The sequence below is a fragment of the Poecilia reticulata genome, chromosome 22 (genome assembly GCF_904066995.2).
Source record: "Poecilia reticulata chromosome 22, P_reticulata-male-v2, whole genome shotgun sequence".
NCBI lineage: Eukaryota > Metazoa > Chordata > Actinopteri > Cyprinodontiformes > Poeciliidae > Poecilia > Poecilia reticulata.
The window spans coordinates 6,525,540-6,547,734 of record NC_088851.1 but is presented as its reverse complement, the minus strand read 5'-3'; the positions used below and the strand labels follow the sequence as shown (position 1 = coordinate 6,547,734).

General features: G+C 41.6%; 1 protein-coding gene across 1 annotated transcript; it reads left to right on the top strand.

Annotated features, from left to right (window-relative positions):
• Positions 1 to 175: 175 nt before the first annotated feature.
• Positions 176 to 22,059, top strand: trip11 (thyroid hormone receptor interactor 11). Its single transcript, XM_081603015.1, has 21 exons — positions 176 to 784; positions 4,516 to 4,592; positions 5,912 to 6,022; positions 6,109 to 6,411; positions 6,669 to 6,737; positions 7,572 to 7,737; positions 7,841 to 8,167; positions 8,712 to 8,756; positions 8,855 to 8,949; positions 9,752 to 9,961; positions 10,174 to 13,113; positions 13,202 to 13,342; positions 14,138 to 14,331; positions 14,564 to 14,727; positions 14,842 to 14,945; positions 15,050 to 15,149; positions 16,655 to 16,736; positions 17,569 to 17,683; positions 19,309 to 19,431; positions 20,412 to 20,553; positions 20,633 to 22,059. Exons 1-21 carry the CDS (start codon positions 646 to 648, stop codon positions 20,845 to 20,847), a joined length of 5,862 nt encoding a protein of 1,953 aa, XP_081459141.1. The 5' UTR covers positions 176 to 645; the 3' UTR covers positions 20,848 to 22,059.
• Positions 22,060 to 22,195: the final 136 nt, after the last annotated feature.

Genomic DNA, 22,195 nt, shown 5'->3' with positions numbered 1-22,195 from the left:
AATTGCCTTAGTAATTCGGCCACCAACAGGGTCAAATTATATTATATAATATATTATGATGGAATTTTTATTATTAATTTCATTTGGCAACTACGTTGAACCATTTTATTTCACATTCTGCTCATTCCTGCCTTACGTCCGTTTGTTGGTCCTCCTCTCTAGTATCCCATCATGCATCGCTTCAGACCTCCGTGTCCACGTCAAATCTGTCAGCAGAGCAGAGTTGATAATGGCTGCAGTTGAGGTGGCACTTTTAGGTCTTCAGGCTGCTAAACTCTCCCACTTATGACTGAAACTTTCCGCAGACAACAGCGACTCCAGCAGAAATCGAAATATAAAAGTAATAGCTGTGTTATTCTGCTATAATGTCTCGTAACTCGCTTGTCCTCCCAGATTCCTTCAGGCGACCGAGCAGCTGTTGTTAGCCGGGTTTAGTGCTTGCTAAGTGAGCGTCTGTCAGGAGTGAAGCCGCCGCGTTTCAGACCCAAACAAATGGATACACCACCGGTGTAAATGTCAAGCAGAGTTTATAGTTTAGCTTACATGTCCGCACCGTCCTCGTCGTATTTCAGCTCAAACCGTGGCTAGCTGTCCGGCGTCCCTCGGACTGGTTTTGTTTTTGTTTGGTTCTCAGCCTCTCCGAGGATGTCTTCCTGGCTGGGTGGACTGGGCTCCGGCCTCGGCCAGTCTCTGGGACAGGTCGGGGGCAGCCTGTCATCGTTCACTGGGCAGATATCAAACTTCACCAAAGACATGCTACTCGAAGGAGTGGAAGAAGTCGGAGGTAAGTTACAGTCCATGCTTTAGCTTTTCCTCTATTTTGTCCTTATTACCACTTAGCACACCAGTAGCATAAAACACATTGGTACTGTTCAGTTTAGATGTGTTCAAATATGTGAAAGTATTTATATTTGTGTCTTTATATGTTTGAGCACTGTATTTGTACCTAAATGTACACAATTCTTAAACTAATTTTGCTGCATATTGAAAGTAGTCCAGGAAACAGAATCTAATCCTCAATAAACAGCAGGGTTTCCCCCAGTGTATTATAAGCCTGGCGGGCCACCAGGCTTTATTTATGCCCCCACCAGGCTAGGCATTGCTTATTTAAGTCTTTTTAAAATGTTTGCATTTTTTAAGACTTTATAGTTGGTGTTCAAGCTTTAATCTTCCAGTAAGGCGTAATTATCAAATGAAATGTTCAAATTTCCTGTCAACATGAGACATTTTTTAACTCAATAACACAACAAACCGCTGGATGAATGACTGACCTTGTGCCTCAACCACTGGGCTTAGCAAGTTTTCTGGGGGAAACCCTGACCATACTTAACAATAGATATGAGGTTGTTCACGTCTGAGGAAAAAATGGCTACTTGCATCCTTGACATGTTACGTCTGCAACCTAATCAATGATAAATTCCCTGAAGACAATCAATGACTAGATACTCTACCCACTGAATAAATGTCAAAATAACACTTGGATTATTTAAAAATGTTTAGTGTCAAGAGTTTGCTACTGCAAAAATATTAGATCCATATTTTCTTACCTTTTCTTATTTTATTTTACTATGAATGTGCCCAGAGCTGTATAAAGTAGTAGATTATCTGCCTAATGCTTCATGTTGATTGATCAATGAGTGTCAGAAAAGGGGCTCCCATTTTTAATATAGTCATGTTTTTAAAAAATTACAACATTATTGAAAATGTCATTTATTTCAGTGAGTCATAGTGAAGCACATTGTTTAGATTAAGTCCACACAGACTGATGTTTTAAGCCTCTGCTTGTGTTAATTACGGGGATTTTCTGCTCATCGTTAATGAAAACATGATGATCAAGATTGGAATATTACATTAAGTCAATGGAAAACCTTTTATTTTAATACAGAAATGTGAGTTTAATAAAATAAATAAATATAATCCAACTAAAAAAGAAGAAATTGTAAGATTATCCTCATTCATGCATCAAAGCACTCGACCAAAACCTTTAACTGATTTTTAGGAAACTTGTAACAAAATACTTGAAGGAAGTTTCAGAATATGACATTTAAAGAATGGAGGGGAAAAAAAGATTTTTCGTGAATAAAATCAAGGAAAAAATAAAGATCCAAAATCAATCTCTGGTTTATTGATTTTTTCTTTTTTTCACTACTGAGAAATTAGATGGAATCAGGATTGTTGGATCCTTCACCATTTTGTGAAATCTGTAGTTTTGGTTGTTTTTCTTTTTCTCCTCTGACAGCTTATCATTTAAAGTAATATTCTATAATCCTTTAATAGCTTATTGAAACAAAATGTGGTTTTGTGGCTCCAATAAATAAGTTTGTTTCTGTTAGATCAATAATTTGTTTTGTATCCATCACATATAAGATTCATCCGACTCCAGCTGGAAGTCAGAGGAATGTTAATGGAAACATTTTGAAATGTAAAGTCTTGAGTCTTAAGAGAAATAAATTACAAGTAGGAATTGACAAAAGAAAGCATGTGGTTGATATAATATCATTAGATGAGTTGGTGAACTGACCTGAAGCCACTAAAACAAGACAAACCAAATGTTTGGGATTCCAGCAAAGGATGAATTCCTGACCTCGTTTCTGCACAAACCTTGTTTCTCAACCCAGATGAGGGTTTTAACAGGAAATGATTAAATTTATGAAGGAAACATCAACTTAGTTTAGATTATATTTTCTTTTTAAGTCCTGCATGCTTCATGTTAATTAGATTTAATTAATTATATCTAGGTCAACATCCAATTATATTTGATATTTGATAGATTCGTGTAGACTGAGAGGTTTTTACAATCTTTATTTGTGGAGGCTTTTATATTTACTATCTCTAAGTGAAGACCTCACATCTTAGGTTGTTTTTTTTGTGATATCAAAAGGAGACATTTCTTTATCAGTTAAATAACCAAAGGCTAAGCTGAAACATGTTTCTGCAGAAACTAGTTTCTAATCTGACTGTAGATTAGAAACTAGTCTACAGTGGACCTCATTTCTAATTGAGGTCCATTTATGTTTAATTAAGTTTATCTTCTAAATTGGAAGCTAACCACTTAAAAGGTGATACCACATTATTAGTCTGTTAAAGAACAAAACATATGGGAGAATTTCAGCTTTGCTTTCTACTTGTGCGCTGTTTTATTCATACTGTAGAAACATGTAAATAAGCAAACTCGGCCTGTTTGACTAATTCAAACTGGACGTGTAGCCGGTCCACAGCGAACTGATAAAACATCGACTGAGGAAGAACTTTGGCCGCAGATCTCCAGCTCACCGCCGGAGCCAAAAACCTAAAGCGTCTGTTCTTATCACAGTCGGGCGGAGATGTACGCTCACCTAAACGTGTCTACCGTTTGTAACTATGGCTTGGACCTTACGGTACACAGAACCATGGACCATGAGCACGGTACATTGCTGTAAGGTGGGAGGAAAATGTTGCCGTCTCAAAATCTGAAAGTTGTGGGTTCAATTCCAGCTTTCTCCTGCCAGGTGACGACATGCGACCAGACGGATGTGGCTTAATGTAAAACACTTTCATTGATCAGTACAGCTATTTAGGCGCTATATAAATTGAATTTAAAAAAAAAAGACATAATTCTTTCAGAAACGTGAAAACGCCCACAGGGACCTGAATGAAAGCGAATCAGTGTGTTTTAATGCGTGTTTGGTGTTGGCAGCTCCAGTCTCACTGTATTACTTTAACATGACAGTAATGGTTGCCTGCTGGCCAGTAAGGTATTTGTTTCCCACATGGATCTGATGTAGTAGATTAGCGCTACAGACGGAGACAAAAACTTTCTTTTAAAGGTTTTTGTGTTTTAAGGTCAAGTAAAACACAATCTTTGCTTTCTGTAGGAGAAAGAGTGTGGATAAAAATAAATGTGCGGTAAAGTAATTCAAGTTTTAAGTTATTTATAGCGTATGGATTGGTTTCCTCTGCTGATTGGATGCAATAATCAGGAAGCCTTCAATAGTAAACAATGAAGACCAAACTGTATTAATTAACCAGCTTTTTTTTTCAAGTTCAACATACTTTAATATTACGATCGTTTTTCACACGATTGAACTAAAAATGAGATTCCTTGGATATCTTTTTTTCACTTCTCTTCTCTCTCTACGTCGGACGTCGTCTTTAGTTTTTCTTCTCTCCTGAAAGCAGCGCAGCGCACAGTAGCCAGTCAGATCGGAGCCGGTGGGGTTGGCTTTTCAAAATAAAGCAAATGTTAACATTTTATTACATTTTGATTCATTTCATACTCTGATTACGGCTAATATAAGTGCAAAAATATAGACTTTGTATATGTATCTCATGTTGTTTTAACATATTTAAAAAGCAAACAAAGTTCATTCTGAAGGTGTGGCGGCTTTTATTTTTGTTTCGTGTTTTGAACAACAGAGTTTATAACTCTACCTTTACCTAATATGTGCTGCACTGACATATTCTATGGAGATGCAAATTGACTGGTTGTGTCTGTTCTAATGTTTTTCCTCATGCTGCTTTTCCGTGTAACCACAGATGCTACCACAGAATTACACGTGTCCAATTCCAAGTTGGCTGAAGTGGAAACTGCGTTTTCCACTCAAAAATCAGAGGTTAGATTTGTCTTTTTTTATCTTTACCACCTAAGAGCAGTTTGACTTGTGACAGTAGATGATTTTCAGCAAGAAATGCTGATAAATGCTTTAGTTCAGATCAAATGGTTCCTGTGTAAATCGAAGTGAGCCACACTTTGATTTATGTGACAGGCTACATGCTGGTTATTGGACTGAATGTGCCGGTACTGAAGCTTTTAGCAGGTGATTGTGTTTCAAAGACCGATAACAGATAAAATGACCAACTTTTTATATCAACTATTACTGCTTTCAGTCAGCTCCACATTCACTGTCCGGCTGTTTAAAACACTGAGGTGAGCCAGCAGGGCAGTAATCCAGACCTAAAATTAGCTGCTAACACGTGTAGCTCAGGAAAAGCTGCTTTTTTTAAAGCTGGAATAAAAAGAGGACAATTGTTTTGTGATATTTTATTAGGAGCTGAAACAACATCTCACTGATTAAGAAAAGACTTTGATAAACTACTGAAAACACATTTTCAGTAGTTGTAGAGATAAGAAAAATTGTACAGCACACAAATCAGGAGGTGTGAATCAAACGCTGATTTATGGGTTTTCATTTGAACTAGGAACGGGCATCATTATCGCCATGGCATCGGCCAATAATAGCTGTAAAATGTAATATCAGTCATTTCGTCAAAATAATTTACCGATATAAAAGACGTTGTTTTTATACAACAAACCAGTGACAATGATGACTGCAGCACAGCAGAATGTCGAATTTGAACAGTTTGAGTGTTATTGTCTTAGAGGGAGCAGACGTCATGAATAAATGTGACATTAAACAAAATGCAAGTTGAAAGTGTTTAATCATTTTCAGCCTCCTTTTTATCATTTGCATTTGGTAGCAGGATAAGTCGACAAAGATAATGCAGTATTTTAATTCCACGGTAGAGAAAGTGATATAGTTTCATAAAGGTATAGGGGAAAAAATATTGATTATCGGCAAAATTAGTTTTAATGTATCGGCGTATCCATCCCTAATCTGAACAGTTCTTTTTCCACATTGGAAGAATGTTAATAAAACACATAACTGAAGTGAATTTGGTTTTCTTTTTTTTCCTCTTTTTTTTAAACAAGTAGTTACGCGGTTAGCTGTTTGCTGTAGGTTCCCATCAGTAAATGCAGTAGTTAACAACACATTATTAGAACGTCGATATCCAAAGTGGCTGAATGTAAAAGAAATGATTCTACTCTGTTCTGCCTCGTGTTCTCATATTTGCCCGTCTTCCTGTGTACGTTAATTTCTTGGATGTCTTTACACATGTAAGCGACAATACTCGTCCTCTCTCTGCGTTGCAGCATGAGAGGCTGAAGAAACTTCACGCAGAGCTGGAGGAGAAGCTGGAGGCCTCAGAGATCCAGATTAAACAACAGTCTGCAGAATACAGAACCCTCCTGCAACAGAAAGACGTGCGTGAAAACATTTTTAAATCATGAATGTTTGTGAAAACTCTCCATGACGATGGATAAAGTCTAAATTCCCGTCCCTCTGCCAGGTGGAGATCAGCCACCTAAAGGCTCGACAAAGCGGCCTTCAGGAAGAAGTCCAGAAGCTGCAGCGGTCGGCGCAGTCGTCCGCCTCATCTCCAGCGGTGCTGCCGGTGACCACCGCCTCCCTGACCGCCACCTCCTCCTCTCCTTCCACCTTCCTGACGCGCCCCACAGAGCCTCATCACGGCTTCCATGGCGATGAAATGGATATCAGCGACGTCCTTTGGTCGCAGCAGGAAATCAACAGGCTGTCCACAGAAGTGATGCGTCTGGAGGCGGAGGCGGCGCACTGGAGGAGAATGTCGCAGGTAAAACAAAACAATCACTCCAAGACTCGGCGTATCCGAGTGCCAGATTATTTCTGAATCCTTGTAAGTTAAAGATGAGCCACTGAAATCACAGTTTGGAATAATTGTCGCAGGTAGTGTGATCCAGGTGAGACTTTTGGATTTTGGCAATGAGCCTTATAATTAAGGAAAAGTGTTACATTTACAGTATGTATCTAAAATTTAGCTGACCTTAAATACGGAGACTCTTTGATTTTTATTATGTTTCTCTGTTTCAGGCATCAACAACCTCAGGAACTGGTAATGGTGACCAGGGGGAGATTCTCAAACTACAAAGAACTATTAAGGTAGCTGCTGTAGTTATGATTATATCTTTATAAAATAAACCTACATTTCAAACACTCTGAATCTGCAGTGCTATTTTCTGTAGTTTTACTACAGGGGTGTCCAAAATGCGACTTTTGTACAACAGTCTGGAAGCTGAGCTGCTTCCAGACTCTGCAGGAAGCAGCTATAAGTTTGCAGCTCCTGGACTGATTTTTTATTTTTTTTTGCAGCCCATAACTGCAATTCAAAAACGATACTAATTCCTCCCCTAGTTCAGGTAGTAAATGCAGATGATGACTTTCTGTCTTTAATAAAACCTAAATTGTTACAGTCAAATTAAAATCTCACAACAGAAGATGTCAGCTAAAACACAAAGCAATGCCCCAGTTTTTCTTTGTCCTGTCCAGCAGGCTTTGATGCATCCCCAACCTGCTTTTCATCAAACTTGGCTTTATACTTTTTTTTCTATAAAAGCCTTAATCTTGTTTTTATTGGTTAAAATTGACAGAAGATTATCTATTATTTTCAGTAGAGACATTCAGAAATTTGCAAACTGGACATCTTTAAATGAGGCAAACCTGCAAAACCTTTTTCACGTTTTGGGTCTTCAATAATTCAGACCTCCCTTTCTGACAAAACGTTAAATTAAACTATTGCAGTTTAGTTTATTTTTTAGGAAGTAAAAAAACACACAATATTTTATTTTCCTTTTTTTTCCCCACCTGTCCTTTTGACTTGAAGATTTTTCCCCACAGGACACAAAGTTTGGACACCCCTGTACTACTACTATTATTTATGATGATTATCAGCAGACGCAGTAACAACACTGTAGATTTGTAACTTTGTTGGAACAGGAGTTACGGGACGAAATGAGTCGAGAGGTGGATGAGCATCAGCATGAGCTGGCGGCTCTGCAGGACGCCCAGCGGCAGAAGCTGGCGGATGTTACGCGCCGCCACAGAGAGGAGCTGGCAGAGTATGAGGAGAGGATCGAGGAGCTGGAGGAGCAGATTCACAGCGGTGAGATTATTTTACTCCAGCCAAAAGCAGCAGCAGCAGCAGCCTGGGACTTATTACGTCAGAGAAAACTAATGAGACGTCTCCTCTAACCGACTCTCTCCAGGGGACGGTCAGGTCAGCTCCCCCACGGATTCCTCCAAACTGCCTGAGCTCCAGAGAAACGTCCAGACTCTGCAGGAAGCAGCGGAGCTGCGCGAGAAGCAGCTGGCCGAGCTGTCGGCCTGTCTGGAGGACGCGCGGAGGAGCCAGGCCTCCCTGCAGCAGGAGAGGGACGACGCCCTGGAGGAGAACGCGGGGCTGCTGCAGAACTACTCGCGCCTGCAGGCGTCCGTGGCTGAGCTGCAGACACGAGTCCAGGAGCAGGAGGGGAAGGCTCTGCAAAAAACCCAGTTCGAGCACGAGATTCAGACTCTTAGAAATAACTTAGCAGGTGGGGTTTATAAGTGCTGACTAATGCAGCATGAAATTATCTGTTACACCAACTTTTCTCTAAGTATTTTGTATAATGTTTAATGTATTGTAATAACTAGGGCTGCACCGATTGCAGTTTTTTGGCCGATTACCAATCTTTTAAAAAGCCTTCCCTGCCGATTCCGATTTTAGCCAAAACAATTTTTTTTTGTCTGAAATGTTGTTAAATATAGTAAGAAAGTCTCTGAGTTGGCAACAGTAGGGTGACTGTTACTGCAAATATGCAGACCTGACCTGGTGGGCCGGTCTATCGGTCAAACTTCTCTCACAGGAGAGCAGAAGAGGTCAGTGGTTGATTTCCAGGCCTTTGCTGAGGTGGATAAGATCAGCTTCACATTCAAGTATTGGCCGATCACTGACCTCCCAAAATTAAGGAAATTGGCATCAATAAATCAGCTGGCCGGTTAATTGGTGCAGCCCTAGTAATACCAAAAAAGTAGCAACTTCAAAAATGGTATCTTTACACTTTTTTTTATTTGTTAAAATGTTATTATTTTTTATAGCTTCAGAAAAAGAAATAGAGAGACTCAAGCACCTTTCCGAGGCAAGTATGAACACAAGCTATAAGTTATAAACATAAATGAACGCGTTACATTTTTGTATATTTACTGCTCGTAAACGATCTCGCATTTGAACTTTTAGGCAGAGCCGAGAGAAGAGGTTGAACATGCAGACATCTTAGAACTGAACACTATTATAGGGATGTTGAGGCAAGAAAAGGAAGTCCTGGAACACGAAAAGGTTGGTTTATTTTACTCAAATGTTCTCTTTTTAACATTATTATCTGTTGACATTTTGTACTGTATCAGCTTACAAGTATATGTATTTTTTTTGTAGTTACAGTTGAATCCAGATGTTTGCATACACTCCATAAGAACATAAATGCACACAGATACTTTATACATGGCCTGACATTGAAGTGTTTGGCTATAAAAACAATTGTCACGATTGGAGAAAAAAGGAGAAAATTTTCAAAACTGAGAAAAGCAACATTCCAACTTCCAACATGGATAATAATCGTACCACCGAATTAGTTGTAAAATGTTCTTAAGGATTACAAAGTGAATGTATTGGAATCAACGTCATAAACCATTGATCACAGGGGTCAAATGTTTTTCCTTTTTTAAAATTTTTTTTTTTTTATTAAAGGAACCAAATTTCCATCTATTTTAAAGAATACCCAGAAAGTTTGACCCAAGTCACACAGTTTAAAATGTAATCAAACCAAACATTAAGATATATGTTAACCTCTCAATTTGATGGAAGTAATTTAAAAAATTACTTGTTATTCTGATATTTATCAAATAAAAAATAGTTTTTGAACTTCAATAAAAAAAATGTAATCTGACTTCATGTCAAACTGTGAGGGGAAATAAATGTATTTGCCTTTTAATAAACGTTTGTCAATATTTGGCTTCAGCTGTTTTAAACTTACACTCTCCAGATGTATAAATGTTAGTCACTGGACATGATTAAAGTCGGTCTGTGAACTACTGGAGCGTTGAAGTGAAAGACATTTCTTGATTGTTTTCTCTCTTCGCAGCTTGAGCTGCAGCACAGACTGATGGTAGCAGAGGAGCAAATGGTTTGCAGAAATGCATCGCCGATGGAGTCTGGTGAGGCGGAGTCCCTGGAGGACCTGAAGGCGGAGCTGGAGAGGAGAGAGAAAGTCCTGAGAGCCGTCGAGGAGGAGCGGGACACCCTTGTGTCAGAGCTGGAGGAGTTGGACCGACAGAACCAGGAAGCAACACAGGTCTGGTCGGCCTCAGCTCGATCCCCACGGTCCAGCTGTTTAACTTTATTTGTGGGTTGAATTCATGAAAAAAATGCTAGTTGTCACAACGGGGCTGAGGCTGTTTGCATTTTGAAAAGCACAAGCCACAAGTTTTTTTAGTTTTATTTTTTTTTATTTTTCTTTAGCAAAGCAATAAGAAATAATGGAGTTTTTCTTTTTAATTATTTTAGCATTTGATCGCCGCAAAGGAGCAGCTCTCTGGCCAGTTGAAGGAAGCCGAGACAGAGCTGATCAGAACGACCGCAGAGCTCAACGCCACCAAGGACCAGAAAGTAGCGCTGGAGCGAGAGCTGGAGGCCCAAAAAGAGAAAACCAGCCAAAGCGCGTTCACCCTCAACGACCTCCACATGGGCAAACAGCAGCTGGAGCAGAGAGTGAAGGAACTGAAAGACGCGTTGGGACGTGCGAACGAGCAGAGTCGGGAAGCGAGGCGAGAAGTGGCCGAGCTGAAGAAGACCCTGCAGGAACGAGAGGAGCAGCTAGCCGCTGCTAAGGCAGAGACGGCTCAAGGAGGAGAGAGGCGGGCGGAGGAGGAGCTGGCAGGGAAGGAGAGGGAGCTGTCAGACCTCCGGAGAGAAATGGATGAAATGAGGAGCTCCTACGACAAGGGGATGTCTGAAGAGTATGAGGTGAAGATGGCGAACCGGAGGTTGAAGGACGAGCATGAAAACGCTTTGAGGAAGTTAGAGGAGCTAAGCAAGCAGCTCAAAGAAAACCAGGCCACTCTGAACAGGACGACAAGGGAGAAGGACACTCGTATTGAAGCGCTCAAGCTGGAGAAGAACCAACTCGAACTGGAGCTGTCGCAGGCTGAGAGAGCGCTGTCGGAGCAGGCGAAACAGTACCAGCAGACCGTCGAGGAGCTGACCCGAGCCAGGTCCATGGACGCCTCGGCTTTGCAAACCGAGCACGAGTCGGCCATCAAGCTGAACCAGGAGAAAGACCTGGAGATCGCCAAGCTGAGGCGAGACGTGGAGCAGCTGGCGTCGGACCACAGAGACACCAACGAGATGCTCTCCATCACCGTCGCAGGACAGAAGCAGCTGACGGACTTGCTGCAAGAGAAGGACGTCTTTGTGGAAACCTTGAAACAGAACGCAGCAGATCTACAGAGAGAGATGGAGAACAGGGTGTCGGCCATGACCAAAGAGGTGGACGTGCTCAAACAAGTGGTGGAGGAAAAGGACAAGCAGCTGGGAGGGATGAAGGAGGAGAACAGTCATCTGAAAGAAGAGATCGATCGGCTGAGGGATCAGCAGAGCAGACCGCAACCGCTGGCCGAACCCAAGACTCTGGACATCATCACTGAGCTGGAGACGGAGATCGCCCAGCTGAAGTCGTCCAGGAACGCGCTGGAAGACGAAGTCCAGTCGCTGAAGAGAACCTCGGAGGAGCAGCAGGCATCTCTGCAGGTGCAGCGGAGCGAGCTGGAACAGGCCGCCGTCCGCCACCAGCAGACGGCGCTCGACTACGACAGACTCATCCAAGCCAAAGACGAAGAGATAACCTGCCTCCAGCAGAGTGTGGACCAGGGCCGCCTCCTGGCATTCCAGGGAGACGTCATCCTCCAGGAGGACAAGACACGGTCTCTCAATCGGGACAACGGAAACGAGAAGCACGACCTGTCCAAGGCCGAGATAGAGAAACTGGTCCGCGGCATCGAGGAGAAAGAAACCGAGATCGTCCAGCTGAACGAGAAGAACCTCTCGCTCACCAGGCAGCTGGAACAGTTGGCGTTCTCTCGCGACGAAGTGGGCAAGCTCTCCCAAATGATCCGGCAGAAAGACCTGGAGATCCAAGCGCTCCACGCCCGGGTCTCGTCGGGTCAGGACGTCCTCTACCTCCAGCAGCAGCTGCAGGCATTCGCCGTGGAGCGGGAGCAGATGCTGGCTGTGCTCAATGAGAAGACAAGGGAGAACGGCCAGCTGCGGTCCGACTACCACCGCCTGGTGGACGTGGTGGCGGCTAAAGAAGCTGCCCTGGTGAGGCTCCAGCAGGAGAACCAGCGGCTCTCCGACGCAAGCGACCCATCAGGGAGCCAGGAGATGTTCAAGGAGACCATCCAGAACCTGTCCCGCATCATCAGGGAGAAGGACATCGAGATCGACGCTTTAACTCAGAAGTGCCAGACCTTGGTGACCGTCTTGCAGTCGACAGGAGGCGAGGCCGGCGCCGTGTCCGGCGGCGTCAGCAGCAACCAGTTCGAGGAGCTCCTTCAGGAGAGGGACACGCTGAAGCAGCAGGTGAAGAAGATGGAGGAGTGGAAGCAGCAGGTGATCACCACGGTCAAGAACATGCAGCACGAGTCGGCACAGCTGCACGAGGAGCTGATCAAGCTGCAGGGCCAGGTGTCCGCCGACAGCGACTGCAGCTCCAAGCTGTCCGTCGACTACGCCCGACTGATCCAGAGCTACGAGCAGAAGGAGAAGAGGCTGGGAGGTTTGAGTGTGGAGCTGGCGCAGGTGCAGCAGACCATCAGTCAGCTCAGCAACACCAAGGACGTGCTCTTGGGGAAACTGGACAGCGTTGCGCAGACTCCCGAGGCCACAGCTGTGACCGCCCAATCGAGCGGTCTCAATCTAATGGCCGAGCCCCAAACCCAACAGACCGCCGAAGTTCTGCAAGCGCAGCTGGCCGAGAAGGAAAACCTAATCAGGACCCTTCAGGAGAACAACCACCGGCTCTCTGACGTGGCGTCCGCCTCAGAGAGCGAGCAGAGGAGTCAGGCCGAGAAGGTCCGCCAGGTCCGGGACAAACTGGAGTCCCTGCAGAGGTCAGTGAGGGAGAAAGACCTGCTCATAAAAACCAAAGGAGACCAGCTGAGCCAAGTGAGCGAGGCGCTGCGCAACCGCGAGAACGACAACGAGGTACTGAAGCAGGCCGTGACCAACCTGAAGGAGCGGGCGCTCATCTTGGAGCTGGACGCCAGGAAGCTGAAGGAGGAGAACGAGCAGGTGGCGGCGCGCTCCCGGGAGAAGGAGTCGGAGTTCAGGGCTCTGCAGGAAACAAACATGCAGGTTTCGCTTCTGCTCAGAGAGAAGGAGTTTGAGCTGAGCGCCGTAAGCGAGAAGGCCGCCACGATGGAGCGGATGCTCAAAGACAAAGAGTTGGTGAGTTTGGTTCGTGGTTTGCAGCCTTTTTGAGCGATTAATAAACATTCTCATGTAACTTTTTTACTCCTGTCGATTTGTGTCGCAGGGTAAATCCGGTGAACTGAATCAGCTTCTGAACGAACTGAAGTCCATGCAGGAGAAAGCAGTGATGTTCCAGCAGGAGAGGGATCAGATGATGATGGCGCTGAAGCAGAAGCAAATGGAGAGCACAGCTCTGCAGTCTGAGGTGGGAGGACGACCATTGTGAGCTGCGTTTCCAATAAAAATGTACACCTAACTTTTTTAGTATTCAGCTAATGTCGGAAAAACAGTTTTACAATTGCAGTGTTTCCTATGACAGTATAGAAAAATAAAATTAATTTAAATTTAATTTAAATTTATTATTTTTAAAAATTTCTTTTTAAATAATTTTGTAAAATTAAATTATGAGAATAAAGTCATAATATTGCAACTTTATTCTGGTAATACTACAGCTTCACTCAATATTGTCTTTATTTTTTCATTAATTCATTTTTTTGTTTGGTCCTAAAACTCCGTTGTTGTTCCCACTAAATGTACCTCAATCAAAATCACACGTGAATAAGTTTGTTCACGCAATAACAAACACGCCATCATCCAAATGCCACTTCCTGTCGTCTTCCTCGTTATTGATCGCATGACTTGTGTGACGTCACTAAAGGTTCAGAAGTTGATGTGTTCTGTAATTTCTGAAGAGAAGAAGTCGAGATGCGTCTCTGGGATCTGACTGGTAAAGCGCTGACCTGCCACTAAAGGTTCTGTCTGGTTCTGATTTATCTGTTTCTACTAGTTTGAGAAGATTTAAGAACGACACTCCCGTTACCATGAGCTGCTGTCGATTATTTGTACTTGGAACAGAGGCGACGTCACACTGTGTGTGTGAGAGAGAGAAAAAGAGCAGTCTTGTTACAAAATACATTCATATATATATTTTATAAAGAAACAGATTAGGCAAACAGTTATACCAAGACGCTGTTTCACTCGAGAGTGTTTGTGTTTGCAGCTGCAGCACACGAGGGATAAAGAGCAGCGGCTCAACCTGGAGCTGGAGAGGCTGCGCAACCACCTGCTGGAGATCGAAGACTCCTACACCCGGGAAGCCCTCGCCGCGGAGGACCGGGAGACGGAGCTGCGCAGGCGGGTGGCGCTGCTGGATGACAAACTGGCCACGTCGTCGAATGCCGTGGAAAATGCCAGGTTTGCATAAACTTAAAACTGCCTTCACCACACGCGTACGTCATATGTTTATTTTGTCACATCACTTAAATATGAGAAAGTGTATTTCCACACGCGGTTCAGTACTAGCTCCTTTTCCCGTGTTTTTTCTTGAAACGTTTTACCGTAGTGATTTATTCCCTCCTAGCTCGTGCTGAGCCAGAGTATTTTGTTTTTTTTTTTAATTCGGCAAGTTTCCCGCTCTTCTTTTCAGCCAACAGGCCAGCATGCAGGTGGAGTCTCTCCAGGAACAGCTGAGCAATGTGGTGAAGCAGAGGGACGACGCACTTTTACAACTCAGAACCTCTCAGGAACAAGTCAGGCAGTACGCAGTGTCGCTCTCAAACCTGCAGATGGTGCTAGAGCAGTTCCAGCAAGGCAAGTTAGCAGAGAGAGAAATCGTTTCGCCAGCAGCTTCTTAGCAGCTATTCTTTGTATATTCTGATGCTGTTCCTATGTATTGTTTCAGTTATTTGTCTCTTTCCATTTTAGAGGAGAAGGCCATGTACTCGGCAGAGCTGGAGAAGCACAAAAAGGAGAAGGACGAGTGGAAGAGAAAAGCTCTCCTGCTTGAAGACCAAGCATCTGCTCTGCAGGTAAGTCAGCGGACAGAGACCGCGTCTGCTCTCATAATGTCTGGATCCGGATCGGTGATCGTTGCAGTGAAATAATCCGGGTTGCTGATCTTTATTTCTCTCAGCTGAACCTGGACGAAGCCAACGGCGCTCTGGATTCAGCGTCTCGCCTCACAGATCAGATCGATCAGAAAGAGGAGCAAATCGAAGAGCTAAAGAAGCAAGGTGAGTTCACTACATTTTTTTTTCTTTCCAGCAGATTGTAAATTACTGTTAAATTAAATGGCTCCAGATCATTTTTCCTTCACTAGTTTTGCTTGGTCGTATTTTTTCTTTATATATTTTAAGAATGTATGCAGATAAATCATAATACCAATTCTTGAATCTCATATTTAATTTATTTGAATATTATTCTATTCTTTGAATTTAACCATTCTCCAGTTAATTGTAGCTTTGAACCCACTGCTGAGCTAACCAAAATAACTGAGCAACTTCCTGATTATTCAGGTTTTTACTTAGAATTACTTGACCACATCTCCTCAAGGTAGATTATAAATAAATTAATAAAAATAAATTTCTGAAATTGTCGGCTTTCAAAGAGGCCTCAAAACGTCTCCAAGGAAAGGCATGGATTCATGTGAAAATATCATCGACAAATCTGAAAGTATGAATTGGCAAATAAACTAAGTAAAGCTTTTAACCAAAAACTGAGCTCAGATTATGAAACAAAATATAAAATTAACATTTTTAGCCAAATGCTGAGCTCAGATTATGAAACAAAATATAAAACAGTATGTGGTTGGATGCCCTTATCAGAGCCTGACTTGCAGACTAATGTATTTTTCTGTCACTTTTATCAAGTAAACCATTACATCACAGCAAATTCTCAGACTGTTTTTGTTGCCTGGTCTCAGACCTTACAGTCTGTATTTGTTCTCTTGGAGCAAGCCTTTATCTTTACTTTCTAACTCTATATATACTGTCTAAATGTGGCTTATCTGGAAAACATAACTCTAGATCAAGGATTGCGCTAGAATTTTTTGTTATCCGTCATTTTGACTGATCATCATATTCTCTTTTAACCCGTCATTTTCTAAAACAATAATAATGATGAATTGAACTGCATTTAATTTTAGTTTGGTTTAATTAATGTTCAACATGCTGAACAGAGAATCCACATTATGTCATCACACAACAACCAAGTAACTCTTTCTTCCACAGTGACAAAAACTACCGTCTGTGCTCCCAGGAACTATGAATAGACAATTAAAATTAAACGATTGCACTTAAATTACAAACGATTCACCTGCTTTACGCCTCCATCTAGTCTGCATGAATCTCAAATGTCCCAATGTTTTGACGTTCATCTGGAGGTTTAATCGTCTCTCTGCTGCCACACCGAAGACTGGAATTACAAACGTCACCTCGGCCCAAATTTTGAAATTGGGGAACATTTCTCTATTTAAAGTGATCAGAAGTCGGCAAAACTCTGAGAACAAAGGGTTTTGAGAAATCTGACACTATATCAAATTGCATATGAAAATCTGACTCTCCGTTGGTAACGTAGAGGTTTAATGTACGGAGTTAGTTTTTTAGTCTGGTGGCATACATGTGCCAAGTAGAGAAACAAAGCAACATTAATATGTTTTTTTATTTTTTTTATTTTGTTTTAAAGGAAACAAGTTTTTTAGTTTGTCATGAAATGACGACTCTCTGGTTTTGTGTTTCAGTGGATGTGAGGCAGGAGATGCTGGAGGAGGCACAAAAGAAACTCATGAACCTTCTCAACAGCACCGAAGGAAAGATAGACAAGTAAGTTTGGATTTTGTCCCACGTCTGCTATTGATGCAGCCAGTTAAATGAAAACAATGTTGACGTACTTTTACTCAAAAGTATCCAACAAAATCACTGTTTTCAATTTAGTTAATTTTTTAAAAAAATCTCAATTAAAGACCTTTTGTACATCTTTGTCTACAGAACCGTATCACATAATTGTACAAACTTGAATATTAATTAAAATAATGAATAGAGTACAATATTAGGAAAAAAGTTGTAAAATAGAGGCCACAGTGTTTTACGATGTAGTTGTAAAATATTTTAAAAACAATCAGACATTTGTCCCATTTGATGACAGTATCTTTTTGTTGTTTTTGGCTGATTCAGATTTCTCTTCAAAAACCATAAAATAAAAACGGAAGAACAGATACATTAGCAATTGAAGTAGTTAGCTTTGCAAAACTATTTGGGCGTGTATGAAACTTTTTAAACGCTGCCAGTGTTAATCTATCATGCTCATGACTGACAGACGCTGAAAACTCTCAAGGATGAAACGGAGCAATTTTCCCGTAATCACTTCAGCCTTTCTTGTGTCTACAGCGTCCTGAGTGAACTGTCGACACGTTTTGACATGCCGTAGAAAGTACATCTTGTTTTTAGATGTCTTTTTCTGTCTCTCTGCTTCCTCTAAATTCAATTTTAAACACCTTGATGATACTGAAAATTGCTTGGTGGGTTTTTTTCCGGTCAGTAATGGCGTCCACACTGAAGAGTGTTGTCAACTCTACTTGATAACTCTTTCCTATCAACGTTGAAATGGGCCATGATCCAGCGTTGTGTGTATGCGTGTGTGTTGCTGTGTCTGCAGGGTTCTGATGCGCAACCTGTTTTTGGGCTACTTCCACACGCCTAAAACGAAGCGCGCCGATGTGCTGAGGCTCATGGGAAGTGTGTTGGGACTGAGCCGAGAACAAGTTGATCAGGTCAGAGGTCGACCTTTACTCATTTCAGCCCGGTGGGCGGCTGGTCTTTTACATTTCGACTGTGAAGCAACATCTGTTTGAAAATCTTAAGAATAACTTTAGAAAGGCATTCTTAAAATAATGACCCAAGTCATTTTTTGCCAAATGTGATCACTTTTTTGGCAAAAAAATTATTTTAGAAAAGTGACGACGATGACCAAGTTTAAGATTAAAAATATACTTTTTTAATTCATATCTTAAGTGGGGTTTTATTTCATGTGTTTTGTTTTTACAGGAAGTTGAAAATGGGAGGCCTTGTTACACATTTAAGTTTTAGTTTCTGGAGCTGTTGAAAAAAAAGGCAAATATACATATATATAATGCCATAACTCAGTATTATGAATAGTAAGTGGTTAATGCTTACAATAAATACACAGATCAAATCTTGGACTGATTTAAAGCCAGATCATTTGTTTTATGCGATTTGGAATTACATTTTTCTCTCCACCTTCATCAGCATAAAATACAGAATAATTTAACATCTAGTTTATTTTGAAACATTATATTGTAGGAAATGTAGAAATAACTCCATCACTTCCACCCATACATGTCATAAAATATATTATTTTGATCTACTTTCAATCAAAATTCCTCTCATTTTATCAAATCATACGTGTTTTGGCAATAATTTAAGAAGTGAAACTTGTCTTTCTAGACATTTGCGGAACGTTTTACGTTGTTTGTAAATCGTTCCGTTCTCCAGAAGGAGAAATTATTATTATAATTTATTCCTGCCTGTCTGGTTTACATCTGCAGCCATACAGCTTCGGTTAGCTTTTGGAAAACAACCTAAAAAAAAAAAAGAAGAGGGGAACAAGCTTAACTTTGTGCAAATAGAACAATACTGTGATTATTTGTCTAATTTAATAAAGCCGTTAGAAGCAGAGAGTTGTGGCTTTAATTAAAATCTTCATATGAAAGCCTCCTAACTCTGATGTCAGACCTGTTTACATTCTTAAAAACAGGTTACACTGACCACACCAGCAGATAATCCGCTTGGTTTAATTTGTTACCTTGCTCTTTAAAGCCTGGATAGACGGCTGAAAAAGACACAGCCCTGAGATTTTATTTTAACTCCCATCGTCCCCAGAAAATCCTCAGAGCTCAGACCTGAAAGAGAAAGCATCGTCTTTTCCAGATCGTCTTGGCTGGTTGCTGCGCGGGAATCCGTCCAGCAATTCCAGAGAACGTTGCCCAACACCGTTTAAAAGAAAACGCAGGGCAAGAGATTCCAGTTTCTTAGAATAAAACATTTTTTATTACCTTTAAGGTCCCTGAAAGTTTTTTTCTTTTCCCCCCCTTTGTTCCCTCATCTCCTGGTAAAACTATTTAGAGTTTCCACTTTACAGAAGCCAAGAGTCGAGTAAAACCAGCAGACTTTAAAGATTCAGTGTCGGCGGTGCTGCAGTTCCTTTTCATGCGTCTATTAAGTGTCAGGCAGTGATCCATGCAGCCCAATCTTGCCAAGGAAATTCGTAGAGTGTAGCTAATAATGTTTTTTAAAAAACGAGCTTTGATGACACTTGAGAGATTTTATTTTTCCAGATGAGTTTATTTTGTTTAATCCTAACCTTCTGTCTTTTTAGATGTTGGAGGACGACGCCCGCCACGGTGTTGGCGGATGGGTATCGAGCTGGCTCGGAGGCAGAGGAGCTCAGAGCGTGCCGAATACGCCACAGAGGCCCACCAGTGGGCAGGGGCTGAACTCGGTAAGTTCAGAATGGGCTGGGAGCCACAAACGCACCATGAGTACACCACACAGAGCACCATGGAGCCACAAACGCACCATGAGTACACCACACAGAGCAGCATGGAGAGTCGCAATAAAATCCACTGGTTCTCTGCAATTTCTGTAAAATTTATTTAGCAATAAATGGAAACATAAAGCTCAAGTTAAATTTAACTTCAGAACTTTTACGAAGAGAAAATGGACAGATGAAAAATTAACTGTGTGTGGCAGATTTTCATGTAGCTTTTGTTCTCTACTTTTTACACAGTGTTAGGATTTCATTATAGGATGCAAATAAACAATCTAATTCTTTTTTTGTAAATAAGAAAATAATCATTTTGTTGCCTAAAATGCAACAAAATGCATTTTTAATCAACAAAAAAGGAATGATATGTTCACTAAAGGAACATATCATTCCTTTAGTGAATGCTTGATCATTTGTAGCGAAGGATACAAATGCGGCTAAAAAATACTTCTAACATCAACATTTGAGAATTTCAGCTCTTTGTTTGACTCGACATCGATTCAGGGACCGGCTAAAATGTTGACCAGCTAATTTTAGAGCAAAAGGTGCCTAATGGTAGAGGTTTTATTATTTTTCAGAACTTGAACCAGGTGAAGCTAAAACTATGCCACTTGAGTTCTAGGTAGATCATATTTACAAAGAAGGTCTTTTTTCACCTTAAATGCAAAATGTAGTTTTGGCTTATTTATTGTTTTTTTTTTTCAACAATGTAGTTGTTTTTTTTTTTATTTAGTCTGTAAATTCCAGCTAACAATTAATCGACTACTAAACCAGTTTTAATAATCGATACATCACGATTAATCTGATTAATCGTTGCAGCCCTATTCCTGGTGAAGTTCTTTATTTCGCTCTGTGGAATATTTTCGATTTAATTGAATCTGTAAACTCATTCATTCATTCAAACACCAATCCCGCTGACTCCCTCGCCACCACAGTCTTTCTCCGAGATGTTTGTGAAGTTCCTGGAGATGGAGTCGACCCCGTCGCTCCCGACGCCGAGGCTCCCGGTCTATGACATCAAGCCTCTGAGCGCACCGCCTTCTGGGAGAGCTGGTGGCTCTTCTTCAGGCTCCGCGGGTAAATTAGCATTTCTGCAAAACAAAATAAAACACAGTTCAATCAAATACTCCCAAAATTTTACCTGTTTACACCACAGGAGCTGCGGCTGGCGTCAGGAGACCCGGTGAATCCAACCCGTTCCTGGCTCCTCGTTCCGCCGCGGTGCCGCTGGTGGCCGGTTCTGGCCCCGCCGGCTCTGGAGGTCACCTGCTGATGAAGCCCATCACCGACGCTCTGCCCACCTTCACCCCTGTGCCTGTCTCAGCCGAGGCTAGCGCCGGAGCCGTGCTCAAAGACTTGCTAAAGCAGTGACCGGGGCGGCCCCCCCCGCTACAAATGCCACACAGATGTCTTAATTTATCCAACATGAGTTCAGCACTAAAAGACTCAACGTTGTTGGTGCGCCTCCGCTCTCTCTTGCTGCTGTTTTCTTGCGTTGAGCAGCAATAAACGATCAGATAAAAATGTCGGAGCTTACGATAAAGTCTGGGAAAACTTGGAAACTAAAGTAGGAGGGTTTTTTTTCTCTATGCAAAAGATGATTTAGACTCAATATTATTTTCAAGTTCAGACCCACAAATTCACATCTCACGCCAAAAGGAATGAATGAAATTACGTTTCACGTGTGAAACAGTAAACAGAGTAAATCCTAGCAGTTCTGAGCAAAAAGTGACCTTAGAAACTCAGGAGTACAAAGCGTGGGCTGAGGCTCTGTTTGCAAGAGGAAACATGCCCGTCGGGTTTCATCCCCTCCATTTGCATTTAACTGCTTGTATTTTCTTGTCCTGTTAGTATTACTTCAACAATTCAGCAAGTTTTCTTCTGATCCTGGACGAAAACTAAAAGCTCTGGCAGCAGCACACTACATGGAGATTTATGCGAGTCAGTACATCTGCTGAAACCATAAGGATTTTTTTTTTCCCTCGTTGAAAGATTTTGTGTTTTCCAGACAGCCAGACTGTGATATGTAATAGGCATAATTATGGCTGCTGACTGTGGTTTGTCAGAGGGTTTAGACATACAGCACTATTATACAGTTACATATATGTAAATGGGCAATGTAGGTTTCTTTATTTCATTTTTTTTTATTTTTTAGTTATAGGCACAAAAGATGCTTTGGAAGTCAAGTGCCTGCATTTTTGGAAATTTGATAGTTGTATAATCAGAAGTGTAAATGGTTAATATAAATATATATTTACAAAATGTAAAACAAAAAGAAGATAAATAAAAGTGCACATTTTTGAGGTTTTGTGTAATCGGATCAGTGTGCAACTGTGCCGCTCCACATTTTTGTACAGGCATCAATCAGCCACTGCAGAAGGAATGTTACAGGACAAGTCCAGGTGTGTTGATGAAATGTAAAAACTGTAAATCCTGACAAGAAAGAATTTTTTTTTCTTGGATGTAAAAAAAAAAATCTGAAAAGGAGAGAAAAAGATTCAGATTACCTTGGAGGGTCTTTGGCTAAGGTCAGTACCTGTGACTTAATTAGGATCTGACGTTAAATAAAGGAGCCACTGGCGACCCGGCTGTTGATGAGCTTTTTCTTGCAAACTGTTGCATAGAAAGGATTGACCTTTAACCTTAGCATTTCAACAGGGTCTTCCAATGGCTACTTTCAGCAGTGTGATGAGTTCTCTGCAGTCAGACGACCTACAGC